General features: G+C 42.8%; 1 protein-coding gene across 3 annotated transcripts; it reads right to left on the bottom strand.

The window, feature by feature from the left end:
* Positions 1-331: 331 nt before the first annotated feature.
* On the bottom strand, positions 332-22,076 carry thrap3a (thyroid hormone receptor associated protein 3a). Of its 3 annotated transcripts, XM_023821249.2 has the most exons (11): positions 21,687-22,076; positions 11,830-11,988; positions 7,804-8,664; positions 6,176-6,931; positions 5,891-6,063; positions 5,164-5,275; positions 4,896-4,980; positions 3,826-4,004; positions 3,290-3,482; positions 2,403-2,552; positions 332-2,048 (listed from the first exon to the last, which is right to left on the bottom strand). In XM_023821249.2, exons 2-11 carry the CDS (start codon positions 11,955-11,957, stop codon positions 1,806-1,808), a joined length of 2,880 nt encoding a protein of 959 aa, XP_023677017.2. In that variant the 5' UTR covers positions 11,958-11,988; positions 21,687-22,076; the 3' UTR covers positions 332-1,805. The 3 variants fall into 3 exon arrangements, with proteins under 3 accessions (XP_023677017.2, XP_023677019.2, XP_023677018.2); XM_023821251.2 differs by lacking the exons at positions 11,830-11,988; positions 21,687-22,076 and adding an exon at positions 9,474-9,781; XM_023821250.2 differs by lacking the exons at positions 11,830-11,988; positions 21,687-22,076 and adding an exon at positions 8,867-9,433.
* Between the last annotated feature and the right edge of the window lie 802 nt (positions 22,077-22,878).

Genomic DNA, 22,878 nt, shown 5'->3' with positions numbered 1-22,878 from the left:
TAAACGAAAGTTCATGTAAACATGAATCATAGTGAAACTGGACAATTGCAGCATGGCACAATGCAAATGCCAGACCAGATTGCACAAATGAAGCTGCAACTCCTTCCCTCTGATTAACTGGACATTTATTGAAATGCTTATAATAAAGCCTGTGTTTGTTTTTTTAAAGCAACTGAATCACGAAGCCTGACAAATTGTTATATATGTCGCAGTTACACCTTTGTTTAATTTGCTACCCAAATACCTGTGGGTCACAGTCCTGGTGGAAATGCCTGAACTCCCAGAAGAGGAATGCAAGCCCTAATTTATAATAAATGACACGACAAATAAATACACCAGCCTTTTGTTTAATTGACAATTTGGGAAATTACAAGAGTTACAGGAACAATTTAAAAATGTTTCAACTTTGCCTCAACATTGAATAATCACAGTCAAAGTATATCCTGTACATTAAAATGCAGTGCAATTCAGAACAAGATGTACAAATCACTATAGTGCCATAGTCTTTGCAGTAGTTCCTTGTGAAAGCAAAATTCTTCATACATACTGTTAGAATTACAGAATTGAATTGACACAGGAATTAGTATCCCCTTCCTTAAACATTGTATGAAACACAAAATTTCGGACTGCAGAAAGACTGGGTTGCACACTGCTGATGTACGTCAACTGAAAGGAAAAAATACAGAAGAAACGTAATTTGGCTCCAAAAGAAAAAAAACCTTGTACCCTATCAAATTTTGGACTGAACACCTACAGAACACATTTTTAAAATTTTCCCCTAACATAAAGGCCACAATAATTTATTTTCTACAATCTCAGTATTTCATTTTGTCTATTCAGAAGTGATTTCTCTAATATCCAAGAGGCACTAACTTAAATCTTCATCTTAGATGACTAAATTCTGAAAACCGGTACAGATGAATAAAAATATAAAAGAAAAAAAAAATGTAGTACAACATCCACAAAACCTTCTGCACTGAACACACACCCATCAAAACCTAGACAGATCGGTCTGAAAACCTAAAATCGACCGCAGCAGCGAGCACAAGGAAGAGCCCTGCATTTATGGGCTGCCATCAGGGCAGCTCGACATCTTCACTTGTGATGGACGGTACATCATGGATGTCGCGGCCCACGGCAGGGAGAAAGCATGCTGGTCTGTTGTATGTGACCTTTGACCCACACAGCAGATTGGTCCCATGGTCAGTTGAAGGTTTTTGTGTCATGTTGGGCATGGCTAGTCGACAGCCCAACAATCAAACACAACCCCACCATCTTCAACTCCTACTGGAAAAAAACCTGCCCTCAGGAAAAAAAAAATAATTAAAAATTACCTGCATGGATCGTTATTTGTCATCATCTAAGGCACAAACACAGTTCGTGCTCAGAAAAACAGAATCCCTCCCCATAACCTGACGTTCTGCTGTTTTGGGGCCACATTTATCTTTCATTTCAGGAATCAGTTCCTGTTCCCTTTCCTATTCCTCATCGCTACTGTCAGACGATGCTTTTACAATGAGCAAATAAAAAGTGAAAACCAAAAAAAAAAAAAACATGAAGTAAATTACTCCTAGACAGTATCCTTTTGATAAAAATACATATTGGGAAAAACCCCCAAGTCCTCAAAGTCCAAAAGTAAAAACCACTTTAAAAACTGTCATCCTACTCTAGTGAGTATTTAAAGTGTGTGAGTTTTTGGCTGAAAGTGGCTGGCTGGACAGAGCTGTTACTGTGGTGGTGTAGAGGCTGCCTCTGCGTGTCAGATTTCTGCGTTATCCCAGAAGGGTGAGCGCCATTTCCATGCTTTATTGCTCGGCCCCGGGGCCGATGGCCTTGTCTTCCTCTTTATGGTCCTGCTCACTCTCCTCGTCCCTCAGCTCTCCCTCCTCGCCGCTGCCCTGGAACTTGTCGTGGGTCCACTTGGGGCTGCTGCTGCCGACGGTAGCTTTGCGGAAGATGAAGCGACCCCGGCCTCGGATGAACGTGCCCCTGCCTCGGCCTCTCGTGTCCAGCCACTTCTTCTCCCCTTCGCCCTCCCGGTCATCGTGCTACGAGGGTGAAACATACGGGATTCATAGAGAAGACTTTTCTCTCCAGACATACACATCAGTTATTCTAAGTTTATAGTGACCATTCTTAATCCATACCGCTGATGAACAGAGATTCTCTCATTCTCTCAACTCAACCATGAGGAGCTACTACCACTCACAGTGGGAGGGGAAATTTTTTTTTTGTTTATAATCTGTTCCAGCCACATACTAAAGACTAATTATAGGCGAAATTTCAGCATGACTCAGTATCTTCACGAGGTCTTCAGTCTCCCTCCTCTGCCACTCCCATCTGCGTGCTCATAAGGAGTGGCGATCAACCAAAGTGGAAACAGCTATGACAGGAAAACCTACCAGGTAATACTTCCTGCTCTTGGGGGTGTACTCTGGGTCCCAGTCCTCGTTCTTTGGGTGCGGAGGCGCGCCCATGCTTGCTGGGTTGCCGTTGCTCTGGTTCCCCGGGTAGTTGCCCCTGTTCCAGCCCCGTCCTCTTATCCTGAACTGCTGCAATGAGAACCAGGCCAAGAAGCCAAATGACTCACTGTGCTGCCAAAAGCACTGAAGTGTGGTGGGAATGAGACTGTCAAGGCTTTGTGGGGGTTTGCACGTCAACAGGAAAACCAAGAGATGGGTCCCCAGAATGAGAAAGCAGCCCCCTCCCACAGCTGACTCAATTCAGAGCAGACCCTCCAGGAGATGTGCAAGCCTGCGACAACAGATTGACTGATTCCTCCACCCCCCCCACACACGCACACGCGCACACGCACGCGCACACACACACACACGCACACGCGCACACACACACACGCGCACACGCACACACGCGCACACACACACACACACGCGCACACACACACACACACACACACGCGCACACACACACACACACACACACACACACACACACACACACACACACACACACACACAAACACAGCCACTGCCAGAATCTTCTCCATACATGCACACACACTGGGAGAGCCAATATACATGTTTTATATTTCTTAAAAGGGTACACACTTATACATACATTGGTAAGGAGTCTACTTACTTCATTATATTTACTACCGTGTGTATTTAAAAGCATTTACTATGCATATTTGCTGTGTTACTATGTGTATTTACTATATTTTGTATTGACAGAGATTTGTACAAGAATTCTGAAGCCTTGTACCTGTACCTGAGCAAATGCCAAATAAAGTATTGAAATCCTTGAAATCCTGAAGCTGGGGGACACTTACAAAGCCGCCGCGGGCGCGGCCTCGCTCCATGGGGCCCCCATACTCTCGCGGCCCCAAGCGGGCTTTGTTGAATCCCTCCTCGCGGGGCTCCGGCTCCTCATGAGGGTACTCCCCGGTACGGTGGGCATGTGAGGGGGATGAGGATGAAGAGGACGAGGAGGACCGAGAGCGCTCACGTTTTTTCTTGCTTTTCCTTCAAGAGGAAGACAAGAAAACAAAACACTACCAGGTCAGATGATGCTCCAAGAAGAAATCCTATGAACTCCATATTACAGGATAATGAAATCAGACTAATGTGGTGAGCTGTTTAAACTGATTGGCAAACAAGTACTGAACTTTAGAAAATTATACAATTTAACAGCCATTAAACACCACCGCCCACTAAATCCATGTTCAAGCAAGTTTTCTGGTACATGTTTAAGATGACATGCATAACCAAGAATTCAGTGCCTCAGAGTTGAAGATTACTAGGCCTGGATAATACATTAGGCAGGGAGGACGCATGTAAAACATAAGCTCATATAACAAGCCCATACTTGGATTTCTTGTGATACTTGGTGAACTTCTCAGAGGATCTCTCCCTGCTGGACCCGTGGGAGTCCGAGTCTCTCACTCCGTCCCGTTTGTGTTCCCGCTCCTTGCTTGAGTATTTTTTACGGCGCTCAATATCCAGACGCAGATCCATAGAATCACCTTTAAATTTTTTGCTGTCCTCCTGTGAAACACAGTGATGCAGACAGGCCGCACATTAATGCCAACACGCTCGACAAGGCACACCTGTAAGAGAGGGGGTGAAAACCCGAAAGGAGAGTACGGGTGTGGGACAACCAGTCCTTTAGTGGCATGCTACCGTAGCAGTACAATCAGACAGGGCACGGCATTTTTAAAATCATACCAAAGTTTCAAACAGTACAATGGATTTGGGATTCATCACAAAGAATGGTCTGTAGTGGGACAACACACAGATCAGCTAGAGGAATGTTTGTTGTTGGTTTCTGTTCACTGTCAAGCATTTTTCTAAACAGCCAATTTACTTTTTCATTAAAAATATCTTCTTTCCCTAAGGTAATATCTTAAGGTTGACAGTTAAGACTCCCTACAGAAAGATACACAAGACAGCAATGAGCACACAAAGGATGAACAGACTGCAGGAGAGAGCGTGAAGTTTCAAGTGTGGACCTCCTAAGTGAAAGATCTCGGTTCAAAGAAAAAAACACAGCATGCCTTTATGGATTCTCAAACAAAAAAAGTATGTGTGTTAACTATATTCAGGTTCTTTGTGTTACTCAGGTAGAATAAAAATACTTACGATGACAATGTTTAGATTCCTTTGTCAGGCTTGGATACAGGAGCAAAGGTCACCTCCATGTCTGACATCTCAAGTCAATTGCCTTTGGCAGGCTTGTACCACAGTATAATCATATCACAAACGTGGAGCGGTGGCATAGTAACACAAAACCGACAGTGTGCTGCATTTGCTTTTAGACTTAAGCACCTCCTTTGAAAGAAAGCACAGACTTAAGACAGAGGGCACTCTAAGAGCCTCTGCTTTGTTTTTGTCTGGTTCTGCTCTCCAAATACTTCATATTTCAAAATGTTCGGTCACCTTGTAGCTGCTTTCCCCGGAGCTTTTCATCTCCTCAAACAGGTGAGAGTGCTTCTTAAAAGCACTGGGAGAAACATCAATTCTCCTGGAAGAGAGAGGTCAGACAATGCATGACCTTAGCAGGTTGGGGTTCAACTCTGTTGCTTACAAACAATAGATCCTTCAAAAGAAAACAATATGTTGCAGCTTAGCTCAACGCCTTTATGAGGACAGCGGCCACACGGGTGATCCTGACAGCGGGGGACAAGGATGCCGCCCACAGACCTACCTGTGTATTTCTGGACTTTTTCTTGGCTTCACTGTTTCCTTTTCAGCAGCCCTTCTTTGGTACATGGCAAATCGCTCATTTAAAGTCATCCCTGAGGACGAGAAGTGCTGTGCTGCAAACAGGAAGGAGGAAGGTCAGAGGTCACCCCGGTCGAAAAGAGCTCGAGCCATTTATATTGGAAAAATGCAGGTAGGGTTGGGTACATCATGGCGGAGTTTGCAAAGCCAAAAACAGAAGCTCATGAACACTTTCCTAAGAGGAGCTGTTAACTTACCGTAGGACCATCAAACCATAGTGGTGTAAGACACGATATTTAATAAATATAGATTATTCAAATTTTGTAAGTATGATATGGACTCATAATTAATTGCCGTCTTTAAAGCCATAATGAGGAAAAATGTCCCTACAGAAAGACGGGTAAAGGCAAGAAGATCCAAGGGACTAGTAGTGCCAGCACTCCACACAAAACAGAGATACTCCCTCTGTACTGATCAAAGGCCATTAAATGACCCACTAGCTGGAAGGTAAATTAATACTCCCTCAATCTAAGAGGACAGTTGCTATCCCATACAGCCCCACCTTTTAGGTATTTAGCATCTTAACAACAGTGGGCATCTTTGGGATGGTTGGAATGATATGTTACAGTATGCTGTTGTCATGCCGCACATGAGCCAAGACACGTTGGGGCTGGCAGTGACTGGCCAAACACACATCGGGGATGATCTACCTTTGATATGGTGAACAATGGTGACAATGTGCTGGGCAAACAGCTCCGAAGGGCTCCTGCGCAGTTGGGTGGCCTGAATGTGCTGAAAGATGGAGCGGAATTCCTTATCTTTCTTAGTGGGTTGAACCAGGTCCCGTGAGATCCGGCGCTCGTTGGCCAAGGTCCCGGAGGAGCTGGAGGAAAGAAAACAGGTTAATCCAGCCTCCTGGACATTTGGCTGCTTAGCTGCCACTGAAGGGAAGAAAGTATGGAAGGATGTACCAGTTCCATGAGGAAGGTGATTACCTTGCAATTTCATCCCATACAGGCTCCATTCTGACATTAAACTCAGCCCCTCTCTTCACAGAGGCTTTGGGAGGAGAGTCATCCCTGCGGACCATGAACATCTCATGGTCCCTGTTCTCTGTGCTCCTCCTCCGAGGTGGCGGGGATGGGCTGGACTCTACCCGCTCCTTCTTCCTGCTCTTTGTCGGCTTTTCTGGGGAGAAGCCCTTGTATGCCTCCTTCTTGGCCAGCGCCGAGGCCCTCTCCTGTTTGCGGCTCCGGTACAGCTCCTCTTCCATGTCGTCAAGGTCATCAGTGCCAGCCGCCTCCACCTCCTTGCGCATACGTTCCTTGGCTGTGGGGAAGTAGGACACATCTTCCCACTTGCCAAAGCGCTCGTCGAAGACCTCGCGGGCTGAGAGGGCAGCTTTGCCCTTGGGCTTGGGCTCTTCCTCAGCCTCCCGCTCCTTCCGGAGCTTGGCCCGTGGCTCTAGCGCCACTTCCTCCTCCTCCTCTCCCCCATTGCCACCAAGGAAAGGAGGCCCTTTCATAAAGCCACCCGAAGGCTCGCCCTCAAAGCTATCACCATATTTGTACTTGTCCTTCTCAGCCTTGCTGCTGTGCTCGAGGCTCTTTGAGGCACTGTACCCCGCGCCCCGGTCAAAGACACACTTGCTGCCGCTTTTCTCCCTGTCGCCATCGGCAGAGCTGACCTCCTTGTCCCTGCCGTTCTCCCAGTCGGACGCCTGCTTTTTGCTCTTGTGTTCTTCCAAGAACCTAGTCAGAGAGGGGGTGCACACTTCAGTGCCTATTGTGAAAGCTCCAGGAGCACTGATACACAAACACCTTCGAGGCATCTAAGTGGCACGTCAGGCAGCACCACCTTCTCCTCTGACTTAAATTACAAGACAGACTTAACAAATTACAGTTTTATACTTCGCATTTGGCAAAACAAGAAAACACACAAAAACTGAGAAAAGCAACTCAAGATCCGCTTTATCCCCCAATGAAACCTTTAGACCTTGGGGGGGAAAATCGGGCAGCACAGGCGAATCCCCAGAGCCACGTTGAACATGCCATGTCCTGTTTTAACCTGTTAAAATCCCACCCCACTACATCTATGGGGTTACTGTGCTCCCAGCCACAGATTACAAACAACTGCAGCTCTGACACGGCACATACAATGGTTACGGCGCAATCATGGACACAATGAACCGTAATTCATATAAAATTCATACTTACTTCTACCTTACTCACACTCCTAAACATTTGGGATAGCTTACAATGTGCGGCTAACGCACAGCAGCAGGTGCAAAAAGCAGTCACATGTAGGTGTTATTTAAGCAGAAGGCTACTACTCCCATTTTAAATATTATTCCTCCACGGATCTGTGAGGCTGACTAAAAAAATCAAAACAAAATATAATTAAAACTCTGAGCATAAATTTGAAAGGAAAAGAGACTGAATTTGAAGACAAATTCAAGTAGTACTACAATGAGTCACTGAATCAACGGCTTCTGTATTTTAAATGGCGGCGCAAACAGAATGTTCTAGCACATAACATAAGGAGGGCCACCATTTATAAATAGCTCTGAGTCACACTGGGTGTCAGATCAGAAATAACAACATAAAGAGAGAAATGAACTTACTTCTTAAACGCTGTCGAGATGGCAGCTTTCTCCCCTGCTCTGTGGTCCTCTTTGGAGAAGAGCCCAAAGCCAGAAAACGTAGCAGTGGGGCTCTTCTCTGCAGGGCTTTTGCTGGAAGGTGTGGGGCCAGTACTCTGCCAGGGGGCACCGCTGTTACCGGATGTGCCGGGGTGGCCAGGACCCGTGGCCCCCTGGCTGATGATGACTGCCGAGCGCACCGCAGGACTGGCCCGTTTAGGGCTGTTGTTGTAGTCAGTCAGGCCTTGCCAATTGCTGGCAGCCTTTTCCGCATCGGCCCCATCGTCGCCCGCTTCACCGCCGCCTCCACCTCCTCCCGCCAGCTCCTCATCTGCCCCCACGGCCCGCTGGGCCTCCTTCGACGCAGACCGGTCCTTCACATCCTTAGAGCTTCTTTTGGCAGAGCCAGACCCAGAGCGGCGGCGTGGAGACGAGGAGCGAGAGGACGACGACGAGGAGCGGCGGGAGCGTCCGGAGGACGAACGGTCAGAGTAGCGGGAGCAGCTGCGCGAACGTGGGCTGCCCGAGCGCTTCTTGGGTGTGCGGGAGCGAGAGCGCCCCCTCCTGGGGCTGTGCTGGTGGTGCGCGGGCTGCTGCTGTTGCTGGTGCTGACGGTAGTTCTGCCAGTTGTTGGGTCGATAATTGTTGTTGTATCCACCACCCCCTCCCCGCTGGTAGCGGCCCCGTGGGAAGTAGCCCCGCCCACGGCCACGGTAGTAATAGGGCCTGCGAAAGCCTCGGTGGTAGCCCCGGAACTCACGGTTGTTCTGGTATTCCCTTGGGTAATTCCGGTCCCGGTGCTGGTTTGGGGAATGGGATCTGGAGCGGGAACGAGACCTAGAACTTGGATGAAAAAGAGAGGAAGGCAACTAAACATCTGCCAAGGAGATCAAAGTCATCCATGATGTCATCTTAAAATATAATTAAACATAGGCCTCATTATATCATGTTATATACACAAGCACAGGCAGACAGCCTAACATTTCACGAAAAGTAGGAAAAAGAACACAAATCCCACAATCCATTGCTAGTAAAAGCAACTCACCCATCATGGCAGCAAACGGACATTTTAAGACAACTGCTTGCTGTTTGTGATTCCAGTCATGTCCACTGTGTGGCGCTGTTCCACTGTCAAGGGTTTCTACATCACACCATCTTTATACCCTATCTTTAAGCTCTAGCGACCGCAGCAACTCTAACACGGATGTTGTTTTAACCCTGAAGGCGAAACTCTTTGCCGTGTAATGCAATTATTTATGGCGATATACTCATGCAACAAAACAGACTTAAATATAAAACATGCCAACTTACACTAAACATCCTGGGACTATCAAAAACCAAGAATAATTGAGTATTTAAATTCGCATGGTTGACTTAAAACTGCGAAATGCCCGTTCACAAAGTGCATAGATTATACAGAAAATGGCAAGACAAGCTAATAAAACAGTGTTTGCCAAATGGCAAAAACGAATGGAGAAAAGCACTCATCGAAATGCATAAGGGACCACATTAAGTTGGAAAAGTCCTCTTTGCTCAAAGTGTTTCTGCTCCTGTTAACACCAATAAAGAGCACCCCCCCCCCAAAAAAAGTCACCCAGGCAAGGTAGCTTTAAATAAAGTCAGAACAAAAGGAATGCTAAGAGTTCACTCACCCAGCGTGTTTTTTCATTGGAATCGACCGTGAATGGAGAGCGCACTACGGAGCAGCTCTGCACACTCTCAGCAGTGTGAGGGACGCACTATCTCTTATGTGTGCGCTGGTGGAAAGAGGCGGGCGCTCGGGCCATATGGGAAACATTTCTACTTTAATCCTTCACAGCAAGGAGGGGCCTAGCCCACCAGCTGCCACAGCAGCAAGCTTGCAGAGAGCTGCTGCCGCTACATGGCAGGCGGGGGTGATCAGTCAGTCGGAGGCTGCACGTCCGTCGCCTTCCGCAATCTCACGGCTCTGACTTCTCTTATCCCCAGTGTGACGCCAAACGACGAGCAACAGGTTTGTCGAGGTACGAAGCGATGGGCTTAGGACACACGACTGCAGCACCGGGAAGTGAATGTGAGCAACGAGGACAAATGAAATCTGCCGTCAGCCTCCTTTTCATAGAGGGAATACGACAGGACAACGGAGACCAGGCCCAGCCCAGATCACAATAAGCCAGACCATTTTTCAATGAATGCCGTGGCCACAATTCCTGGCTAAAATTGGGCGTTTGGGATATTTAGCGAGATCAATGTAATACCACAATACAAGCATACTGTTAAACCACAAAGAGAAGGAACCACACAGAATGTACCCTCAAAAATGAGCATTTAGACACATTTCCAAATTAGCTCTGGTAAAATGTGTGAATTTTTCCATACCTGAACCTGACTGCACAGAAAAGTCCAGAACACCTGGTATTGAACGGTAGCAAGCAGAAACGAAAGCAATTTCCTTCACTTAAGCAGCTCCAGATCTCCAGTCTCAGAAGATCTCTGGAGGATAAACTGGTCTATGTGGGCAAACTGGCCAGCTGGACTCAGAAGACTCCGATGTGGCACCAGTCCAAAAAAAACCCAAAACCATAACCATGCAGAACTTTAGGCCATGAGAGAGGGAGAAAAAAATGAACACACTGGCTGACTAAGCTCAGTGACTCAGATATTTTGAGCTTGTTCCCCTTAGCTATTCAGTATAGTGGGTATTAATAAAGGAGCTCCCCTAGGAAACCCATCTTAAACATGGCAATGCTGTTTAAATGGGAAGGACTGCTTGAATAAGTATGTAGTCCTACCACCAAGCTGGTGAGAACCCTGGCAGGGCTGTCAGAACAATGCCTGTCAGGACTCACTTAGTAGCCCTTATCTTGTTTCAGCCCCCCAGTCCTGAAGCTGGGGTAACATAGAACGTGGAGTGTTCATAGCTTTCTGCAGACAAGTGGCACGGCAAAAATAGGCTGGCCAAATATAGTGCGAGTCCATAACCTCCACGACTAAACAAGATGGCCTCTCTGACGAAGAGGAGTCAAAAGGGAGCTACTGAGCACAACGTTACTTTGGAATACGTGACTTGAACAGAGTTTTGTGCAAGCTGCAGGACGCTCCTTTTGTAAACGTCCAGTGGGTGAACCGCCAACCTCAGAGAGAACCGCTCATGTTTACTTCTCTCTCTCTCTCAAAAACACTTCAATGAGACATCTATCAGCAACTGAATAGTAATGTGGCAGCAGTTACAAAAGCTACAAATATGCCACTTCAAGTTTTGGCGGAAACATCTGCAGGTTACGTTGGGCAAAAGCATTAGAGACGCAAAAAAAAATGTACAAGTCTGTGTGCCTCAATTCTGTCCAGGGCCAGCTCTGACTGCTCTGGGATCCATCAGTTTGGGAAGCCTGGGTGGTAACAATTGATTTATGTTTTATTTCAATGTGGGTTTCAGGGTCATGCTCTTCAGTTCAAAACGAATAAAAAATGTCAACATTTCAGCTGATGCCTCAGAAGATAGAAAAAAATGGTCATAAAATAAATTCATAAAATAAATGCATTAAAAAAAATTGTTCATCCAAATTCTCATGTGAAAGAAAATACGCCCAGAGGAAAGGTGGAAAACAATTTAAGTGGTCACTTTTCAATTATGTGATGGGACCAGTAAAGAGATAAGCAACCAGAATGGGCAATTTTCTTTTCAAAAACAACAAAGACAAAAACAACCTTAACACAGCCTAACAAGTAAACAGGAAACCTGCACATTGATTAAAAACAACACTCAAATCTCTTGGTATCAACATACTGAAAGTTTAAGTAAAGGATTTGCACATTTCTGAAGTTCTTCCTACTTTTTTCATTAGAAATATTGAATTTCTTTATAAGGAATGATGAAAGGTGACACCCACAAAGACTTATGCCGTTATCTACTGCATTGACTCCGCTTAACTTCCTCTTCTATGCTTTTCACATTTCTCTTTAGGCCTATGACACTTCAAAAGTTTTTTTGTGATAAGTTTATTATGGGGTGTGGGGGGCGGTAAATACCTGTAGCGGTGCTTCCGGGACCGTGATCTCGAGCGGCTTCGAGAGCGTGACCGTGAGAAGGATCGGGAACGTGACCTTGAGCCGGACCGAGAGCGGGAGTGTGAGGGAGATTTTGGTGCCTTAGACATCTCTGCAGGCGGCCTCCTTCAGATTAGTCTGCTGCAAAACAAACAGAAGGGAAATCAAATGACTATTCATGCACACCTCAAAAAGAACTAAGAACTCTACGTAAATGTCGGGCTGCCGCGATTAGTTGACGGTCGATGGCGCAGACACTGAAAATGCGTCGATATTAATATTTTAAACTGATGCATCATTTTTTCTTTCTTTCATTAAATTACCATTATTATTTCCAAAACGCTTCACTTCATTATAACAAATGTTTTTCTTTAATATCACTATGTAATTATGGGAGTAGTTCAAATTATCACAAAGGAAATGGGTAGTTTTACACTGTGCAAAGTTCGATGGCATACCACAGGGCCACTAGCGCTATGCTACAGCGCCTGAAGAGAAAACACACGGGTGCTACTCTGGACCACCAGAATAAGCAAAACCACTGTAAACGTTGTCTGTTTATGTTTATTCAAATTACCATTAGTACGGAGAGCTTTTTAATATCTTTTGTCCTTGTAGCTGCTATATACACTCATTATAGCTACAAAATGTCTGCCTGCCACCTTAGAATCTCCACTGAATAAATGTTTGAGAAAATGTTTAGGCTAAAACCTGGGCTAAAAACTGACAGTGCCAGTATGTGTTCGTGCGCATTGGGCTTGTCGGAACCAGTGTTATCAAACTAAAACTGAAACGAAAACATACACTAAATAAAAGAAAATAATTTGTGAACAGAAACATGAAAACTATATTTGCAAAAAAATTGTCAGATTTAAATCAGCAAAGAGAAGCTCCACACCAACATCTTTTTACCTTGCTTTTCCACAATTTCTCCACTTTTAAAAGATATTGTGGCTGCTCATCTGTCCCTTTCTTCACTGCCACTTCAGTGCTTATCGCTTCCATGACTTAAAGTAGTATGTGATGTGCCCCGCTAACCGAATTTAATAAACATAAGGATAAGCCAAATTTATACAAATGACTAACTTTTGAGTGTCACAATATGCATCTCAATATTTTAAACATACTACTAATTTGATTATTGAATTGTGGGTGAAAATAATGTCCATATAGTACCAAAAAGCAAGTGTCCATTATCTAAAGCCCTGCAATAAAGAGTTTGTTGTAACAATAAAAATAACAAATTAAAAAGTCTATTTGATCTTCTGGAGAAAAATTACCCATTGAGATTAAAATCGACCAATCAGTAAAATAGTATACAGATTAATCTAAAGAAAAATAGTTGTTAGTGGCAGCCCAACTTAAATGACACAATAGATGATTAGTAGAATAAGCTTCCATTAAAACTGTAGTTAAGGAATATATTTATAAACATAAAAACTACAAAATAGTGTACAAAGCATATAGGGACATACTTCAAATAAAAGGAAGATTTGCAAGATTCCTTCAAAACTATTTGCAGTTACAGTGGGAGGAAAACAGAAAATTCCAAATCAAGCTGTCGACCTAGCAGACAGAATGCCATCAGAACATCTGGCCCAACAAATGACAGTCTCCATTCCTGCTGTCTTAGTAACAGATAAGAAACGATCATCTTAGGTGCACTTTCAAGGGAAGTAAAACAAAAGGGGCCATAATTCCCTTAGCTCCAAGACTATAGTATTCAGGACATAAACTAACAGCAAGAAGATAACAGGAATACATCTAGTGACCAATGAAGTTAATGAGAAAGACTGAATTAAAATGAGACTACCCATATTGCATAAAAGCCCATGAGTAAAAATTTTTTTACTATAGTTGTGAGGCTGTGAGGGCGAAGAAAGTTACAAAGTTACAGCAGAAAGCCACTGAAAGACAGGAATATAAAAAGGTTCCTTGAATGAAAACGAGAAGACCAAAAAAGCTGGTTTCAGGCGTTCAAACAAGAAATTTTCACATTTCACATCCCCAAAGACCATTTTAGAACCACTGTAAGCCAGAGTGCCTGTCCAAAAGCCATTCTATGTATGCAAATTTATATTGCATGGCTCATATATAGATATTAACGCTTACTGATTAACGTTGATCAAAATGTTAACAAAAATCAAACGCTTAAAGACAAACAGAAAATGGGCCAGTCAACTCAAGGTTACGGTGGAACCACTTTGCGTCTGGAAAAAAATCAGAACAAATTAATTTCTTGCCAAGCGGAAGTTTTCAATATCTCTCACGAAGATCGTTAGTATGAGCACAACTAGATACAACAGGCCTCACTGATGCCCCTACTGAGCAAGCCTCCTAACCACAGCTACCAATTCCATGACATTGTTGAGCTTTTTAAAATCATTTTTAAAAAGCTTGTCTTTTACTGGCAAAAGATCCCTAAAATCATGCCTAACTATCTGTACTGTAAACAGCAGTACTGGGGCTGACCTCAGAGGCACCACACACTGTTTTGACCGCCGTCTCTAGGTCTTTAAGCCCCTCTTCACCAGGTATTCAGGCATGTGAAACCCTGGGGCTTCACACACAGATAAAAAAAGATAAGAGTCAATCTGAAAGAGAGATAATAGAAAAAACTAAATGCAAGCACCTGTTTATTACCAGCTTTTGATTTCAGTCCTGCTAACATGCACACTGCCATAGTACCACCCCCCCTCCCATTTCCTGTGAAATTACACACTAAGGTTATTAAAAGGACTTTTTACCCTTTTCCCCTGTGGAACTCAAGAGAATTTATTTCACTGTAGACTGGGAAGAGTACATTACAGACATGCAGCGACCGTTAAAGATGAGGGAATCCAAAACTGACACATGGATTGTGTACGGGGAAGCTTTGCATTGTGTATCAGGCTACAGATGGGAAATAGCTGTATAAATAAAGCTTCTACCCAATTTCTCTAGTTAATACTGGTTTATCAATTAGAAAAGAGAAATATGAAATGGTATTAGAAAAGCTTTTTTACGCAAGAATCAGTTCATAATGTAAAAATGGTTCAAAAATAATTATGTCTGAGTAGATGAAGAAATGAATTACCATACATTAACCCGTCTACGGGCCCTATTATGTAACCCATTAAGATAAAATTATTTACCGAGACTTGAATAAGAGCGGAGCAAAAAAACACTTTCACCCTGTTCTAGGCTAGTTTGCAGGTCGGTTTTTCCACATGCAAATAAGCCTCACCTCTTAGAGGTAAAGGTCACTCCTGTACATCACTTTGGACAAAAGCGTTTGTTAAATATGTATATATACACATGCAAATGTAATGAATGCAAGACCACTTCTCTAAGGCAACTAAAACAGGAAAACACTTCCATTTCAACACAAATTAGGGAATTTCCACATGTTAGGTCTTCCTGGAACAGCCCCCAAGCTCCTTATATTACAACTAGAGGGAAAGGGACTGAAGGCAGATCTAATACATATACGCACTTGTACCTGCATAGCATCTGCTGCTAATACATGTCTGATCCTACTAGCAGTACAGCAGGAAATTAAAGCTCTCCCTTCCTGCTCCTGTTCTGGGGACTGTAGTTGTTTCTGGCCAGTAGACAAAACTTTTCCCTTGTGAGGCACATTTTAAGGATAATTTCTGTCTCGCTAAACACCCACAGTGGAAAATGGAATTCTGGCTCTCAGGCATAATGAAAATATGCTGTAACCTTAATAAACCATAAAACCGTATTGTAATAACTAAGAAGCATTCAAGTCTTCAAATGATTTAGGAACTTCATCGCCACCCCAACAGCCAACATCCCCCCCCACCCCCACCCCCACAACATAAACCCACCTCCCAGAAAGCAGCAGTTTTACCACCTGTTTATTTCATGACAGTCTCTAGACAACAATGGGCCAGCAACTCGAGACGGCAGTGAGGTTAACCAACTGCGGCACCTGAGCTGCAGATACTTCAGCTGCCTCAACTGCAGCTGCCATCCATCTAAACTTTTTACGGACGGCAGCCAGCCACGGCAACTGTTGTTTCCAAATACTGCTCAGTGATTAGAGGGAGGGGCGAACTGGTATCACTTTCAGCATTTCCCCCCTAAGACACGTCTTTATCTAAAATGAACTTGCAGAGTGACAGAGAGCAGGGCCTGCGATGTCTCACGACTGTCTTCAGGATGGTTTAATGACCATATACAGCAACTCTATTACATTTAAGCCCATCTTCTCAGAGACTGACCATGCACTCCTCAGCTCATACAAACCATACCTGCAAAAACGACAAAAGCTGCATGCAAGGGATTGGAAGATAAAAATGGACTAAGAATTTCTTTTAAGCTTGATTGCAACACACATTGCTCATTATTGAGGATGAAAGACCCATTTCGGCACAGCATCATGGCATATACATGGCTGAAATGAACAAGGTGCCTATATTTTGTACTGGGGAATCTACGTAGATTAATATTATTGTTTTTCCAAAAAATGTCATCGTTATCACGCTAAATCAGACAAAATCTACTATAAATAGAAAACGCACTGTATTCTCCAAAAATTCATGCTCCAAAAGCGTATATTTAAATAAGGCCAGGAAGGCTACAGCTGCCTGGTCAATTTATTCATGAAGATAAACTTCACTGATCTCGGGGGGAAATCAATATGCAACCTGCCTGTATTGTTCTGATCAAAAAGATCCCAGTACATGCACCTGGTATCCTTCTCTGTATCCTTGTTTAGCATTTTTTTCTTAATTCAACCCTGTCAAAAAAGAGAGTCCAAATTCCAAGATTGTGCAGCACTAAAGATTTGATGCAAAGGTAAGAGAAGCTTGGACAGTGGTCAAACACCAGGAATAGAATAAAATTAAAGTAACTATCCTGATTCAAAAAAGGTGAATACTACTAGTTTACATAAAGAAGTGCCATTCAGTTTAATAAAGTCAAACTAACATTCAGAACAAGAAGTAAAACAATTCCTTTGATCTACATCTACTAAACTTAACAGCCTCCTGCAGAAGAAACAGCACTTGACGATACACAAGCATCAGGTAAACCCAAAGTGTACAATAACACAGATGTTTGTGTCCCAGCAGACCAATTCATTAAATGAAAGACAAGACATTGGCCTCATTTGCGTTTGCAGGTGCTAATAATTTATGATCTAGGACAGCTTTCTGCAACATGCATATTTTTTTAACCATCAAAGGTGAAAAACTCATATGGAAATTTTGACTGATACTGATCGATATATTATTCTTAAATAACCAGCTAAACTTTGAGCCACTATCCGAGTGGAGAGGCGAAACTTTGCGGAATAATGCTACATCATTTTAATTCTGTGGGAAACAAAAGACCAATCTTTTGGCCAGATTAATAATAAATTCAAAATATGCCACAGGCTGAATAAAAATCACGTTGCAGGCCAGTAATGAAGCAGAGTTGCCACACGTACAGAATTTTACAGGTTTGCCCCATATTGCAGAATAAAATCCTGTGCCTTGTTTTAACATTTTGTGACTGTTTTGAATCTTGGGGGTCTGAGAGCCTTATTTCTTCAGATTAAAAGTGGCAACTACAGAAAATATCTGATTGGCAGCCAATGTTTAAACTTTAATAATATTAAAAGTAGGGGTGTGAAATTTGATGATATTACATTGCGAATGATTAAAATGTCTCCACAATCTGCTTTTAGAGTGATCATTAGTATCGTGCTACAGTGCACATTCTATCAGTTTCGGTTCTATGGGTCATACACGCATCTAAAGTTGTTTTGTCAGTGAAATCCATTTTGACATGCCAATAAACCAGTAATAGCAAACAGTAAGAAGCGCCATGGATTCCTTCCTCTCTCTTTTTTGTGCTCTCATCCCATCATGCAATGCGCAACATGCAACAAATTCCCTATCTGACAACTTAGTGTCACGGACAAAGTGGAGGAGTTGGTCCATAAAAAGAATTTGACATTGGTAATGAAAAACTTGTTTGGATTTTCCAAAACTGATACAGCAGTTATTTGTGAAACTGGCAAAGATAAAGTGCTCACATCAGATGGCAACACAACAAACCTTTTTACCAAAAGAAAAGATCTGAAAGAGTATGCCCTGTTTTTCTTTTGGGTTTTATTACATTATATAATATTTTTAAAAATTGGGGAATTAGTTTGGTTGTACTGTTAACTAACTTGCAAAATAGTCTTATAAACAAAAAATGAAAAAGAGTCGTGATAAGATTGTGACCGTGTTGGGGGAAAAAAATCATAATGAGTATTTCCCCCATATCGCAAACCCCTAATTAAAAGTTAGTGGCACCAGAGCTAAAGACTAAAATAATGGAGATGAATGCAACCATCCCCATTATTTCCGTAGTTAAGTCTTTGACTCTGATGTCGCTAACTTTTAATATTAATAAAGCTGAAATATCAACCGGCAATATTGGCCAAGATTGTTTTTTTTTTTTTAAATTTGGTGATCATTGGTCATTGTTGACACACCACAACACACCGTGCACAACAACGAAATGAGTCCTCTGCAATTAACCCAAATGTGACATAGCAGGGGGCAGCCAATTAAGTGCCCAGGGAGCAGCGCTTGGGGGCTGTACCTTGCTCAGGATACCTCAGTGGTGCCTTGCTGGTCAGGGATTCGAACCAGCAATCTTTTAATTACAAGTGTGATTCCCTAACCGTTAAGCCACCTCTGCCCACCCATTGAACTAATACCGATATCTTAATTCCTGAGTATTATTTGATACCAATATGTTAAGTAATATATTGTGCATCTTTATTACTAGGGAGTGTTGAAAAGCCAGCAGGATGGGATGTATGTCAAACACAGTCATGTCATATGGCCAACTGATGCATGCGGACAAATATCTAGACAAAGACATTCACTTTAACCTGTTTTTCCCCAGACATACTTTACGCACCTCCAGTTTCATGACAGATAATTCTTCATGTAATTTTGCTGGATACAAGTATGATGAACAACCTTCAAGCCACACATTAAAAATAGTGGAGGAAATCATCTCCATATTTTCATTATGCCTGGAAGCCAGATAGATGTAAGTGGACCTGATCTGCACTAAACAAAATGACAGAAGCATTCTGAGATATGCATTATTTAATGTATGCAACATTTGGAAATAAAGACTGGACATCTCCAAAGCGAAACCCTAGTACAATTCAACTATGAACTGCAGATGTGGAGTAAGCAAACGCATGACTCATGATTCACAGCTGTAAACATGACGCAGGACTGTTCTGAGGGAAAATATTTCATGTACTGTTTAGAGGCTAACGTGTCATTATTTGTCAACGTATCTGTTTACAATTTAGTCCACATGGTCCACAACGACATACCTAAAAGTGATAACCTCCCCCCCAAGTATGGAAAGATACAAGAGATGCAGAAGTGAGATGCTAATGCTGCATTCCATTCACTTCTAAAGTCGGAAGTTGGAGCTGAAAATGACATCACACCCAAGTTAAGCACGTTCTAGTACAATAAGTCAGAAAGCCATTTAGCAATACCAGGGACCTGTTTCAAAAAGCAGGATTTCTTGCTCAGCCAGATAACTTGTTGGATTAAAGGTACCCCAGTTTAAATGGCCTTTATCTTTGTTCACATACATTTAGCCTAGACTACTTTAGATCCAACAAGTTAACCAGCTAGGCAAGAAATCCTGCTTTCTGAAACAGGCCAAAGATCCAGTCAGGTCCATTGCTAGCAAAACCAGTACATTATGCTGTATTACGCTCATACAAAAACTATAGCAACATGTCCATGGATGCTGTTTAGATACTGTGTGCACAACAAATAAGATTTAAATGCTAATAAACAGTATATAACTATAGCTTTCACTTCAGTTGGTGATGGGCACAGCCATGTTGAATTCTAAGGTTGGAGTCGGGGCAATCCAGTTGAAATTTCCAAGGAACTCTGAAATTCCGACTTCCAAGTTCAAATGGAACACAGCATAAGCACTTTGTTGCTTAAAACAACACAAACCTAATGGGAAGGTGGCGTGTCGATTAGAAGCATTTAGCAATATGCAAGCAGTTTGCTATACTGCCTCTATGCACTACAGAGCTGCTTTAACATGGAGTTTTCCTGACATTTAAAGCCACCTGCTTGTAGGGGATAGTAATTACTATAGAGATCCAGGATTTTCTTTTTAACTAACCATCTGCTTGTCCTATATTGAGCATATATAAATTCTACAGTTTTGGAGCAACGATGGTTGTAATTCCAGATAAAACGTCTCATAAATAAAGACATATACATCTTGCATTTATACAAAGTCCACAAATTTGCAAACTTAAGCTATGTCAGTAGAAAATGGCAGCACCGGTCAAAGATCAGTGACAAGTCAACATGAGTAACACCTAACAATCTTCTAATCTTTTCATGTGTAGAGTCTAAGTAGTACCAAATAACTATTAAAATGAAGTCTAGTTAATAGACATCTAAAAAGTTAAGACAGGTATTACTTTGCCCAGGGAATGTATTCAAATCACATTTTGGCATAGAACTCAGCAGAATTAAAGTAACATAACTAGTCAAAACAACATGGTTCAGTAAAAATCAGGTCAGAATTAAAATTAAATTCAACGTGTGTGGTTTCAGATATCACTAACACTTAACTGTTTATTCAAAATGTGCGCTGGTAAAGGGCCATAAACAACGAATGAAGGATATACGTTCAACTTAAAGGAATCACGGTCTGAGTGACCACATCTGACCAGATCTGCAAGACGTCACTAAATGAGGACCTCGACACAGTTAAAGCTCGTTTCTAACAAACCTCTCCTGCTTTTCTGGCCTGTTGTCAAACATTAAACAGCCGTACATTGCGTGATGCAGCATTCATGATCTAATTGCAGAACGGCCAAATCCATGCTTATCCCCTTCCCTTTAATCTCACTGGCCAAAATGGAGCCGAGTCCACTGCTATCATAGCTCAACAGTCGCTCGTATCGTCTTACAGTCTACGTTTCGTATCGTCTACGTTTTAAACATCCATCGCTAGATTGCTATAAATAGTGGGGATGCTGAGACTAGAGTTAAACACAAAGTGTCATTCTACACTCATTATATTAAAATTAGATTCCCTTTAGATTGCATTATAAAACCACGTGGGCAATTTTAATTGGCCATACATGTTCGACATTTTTACACCATTATTCAACACAAATCGAATTCATTCAGCAATAACAAAGGCATGTTTGGCGAAAAAAGTTATCCATTAGATCAAGGGTTACACTATAACCAAAAACGATATGACATCGATTCACGTCTCCAGGCCCTACGCTGGCTAAATTCCAGAGGCCTTTTTAGTTTCACTTTTAAATCACCGACACTCAAATATGGGGAAATTTCACCAGGAAAGCCCAACCTCTAGGAGATCGTTTGGGGCCTTGTTTTGTTGTGGATTCTTAGGTCGGTCGAGTACGTGTTCGTCAAATTAAGTATGCCATTAAATGAAACTGTACAAGTTTTTATTATAAATATCAAAACACAGACATGAAAAGATCGATTGCTACCCTCACGCAAAAAGCAAGGACAACACATCGAGTAAATCGATCACAGAAAGCACGCAAACGGCGACAGTAAACTGGGGGCTCGCTAATTAGCTTAGCATCCTCCATGGGCAGCCCAGTCTCCACTGTCTGCCAGGCGTACAGCTTCGTCCACCATGCGAAACGCCTGGCCGCCTGAAAGACGCAGCGATCGTGTGTAGTCAGGCTCGCAAACCGGTTAGGGTGCCCGAACGAGCCTTTACATTTACCGCCAGGCTAACTAGCTAGCAACTTAGCCTTTAATATGTGTGCTTAGCGCATTACTAAAACTTACCTCAGATTCTTTTAAAACGTCTGCCTTTTAAGTCCAGTCGATGAATTTTATCAGATCACAAAAAAACACAAACGTACAGCAACGTCTCTATTACACCACGCTAATGCTAACACGGTAGCTCACGCGCATCCGTTACGTTAGCTACAATTAGCTGATGTACTAAGAACAGTAACTTGGTTATCTACGTTGGCGGACTGACTGCATTAGTATATACGCAATATATTTTCGTTGTCGCATAATTCGTAGTAGGACACCCTAAATTACAGAAGGAAGACAACCAGGTCGGTTAGCGACCTGGCGCTTCGCAACTAGCCGACCTCTTGGTAGCACGCGAGGGGTCAGCTGGACGACGCTAAGCGCGAGAAACAGACCTGAGCGTCAAATTTCCTTCCTGGTTTTTTCCTCATCAAACGGGTTTTTTTTTTCGGTGACGTCCAGGCCCCGCCCCCTTAGCCAGACACACCGCCCGTCTGTGCAGTTAAGGGAAAAGCGATTTATCCCATCCAGTCTCTTTAGCTTAAGTTGTCTGCAGTCTGATGTTTATTGTAGCTGTTGGCGGGAACGAAAGGAGTACAAAAAAACAACGATATGTACCTATTACACTGTAACATAGTAGCGAAAAGCAAATTTAAATGTCGTCCACATGGAAATAATAGACTGAAGGAAAATTTGATGTTGACAGACTGAAATGCAGTTAAAAAAAACAAACACAAATAGACTGTTCAACAATTACTATAAATCTAAAAAAGTACTCTGATCTTTAACCAGTTTGCTCAACTGGCTCAGTAGCTGATGTTAGGGTCATACTGTCTCCATGCTTGCATTTGCAAGGCAAATATTTTAGCATGTGCTGCGATGAGTCAGGAAGACTGGCATCGCTTGGAGAAGCGCTTGCAACTGTGCTGAGTTACCCACAGAACAGGGCAGTGCCACACTCTCTCCCTTAAATAACAGAGAAGAGCTGTGTGTTCCTTATGTAAATATTACCTGTGCATATTTGTAATAATACTAGGCTACTATGTTCCTGTTTTTTGTCCTTGTCTGTGTGCTACTTGTCTTCCAGAGGATTTTTTCCCTCCAGAAACTACCAAAGGATTTTCTGTTTGGTATTCTGTTGTCTAATTTCCAATGTGATTTTGCTGTTAAATAAATGTTATTATGTCAACTGATGTCCCATACGGAGTGTCTCATG

The sequence above is a fragment of the Paramormyrops kingsleyae genome, chromosome 9, assembly GCF_048594095.1.
Source record: "Paramormyrops kingsleyae isolate MSU_618 chromosome 9, PKINGS_0.4, whole genome shotgun sequence".
Taxonomy (NCBI): domain Eukaryota; kingdom Metazoa; phylum Chordata; class Actinopteri; order Osteoglossiformes; family Mormyridae; genus Paramormyrops; species Paramormyrops kingsleyae.
Note: the sequence above shows the minus strand (reverse complement) of the source record. Positions and strands in the feature narration are given on the sequence as shown.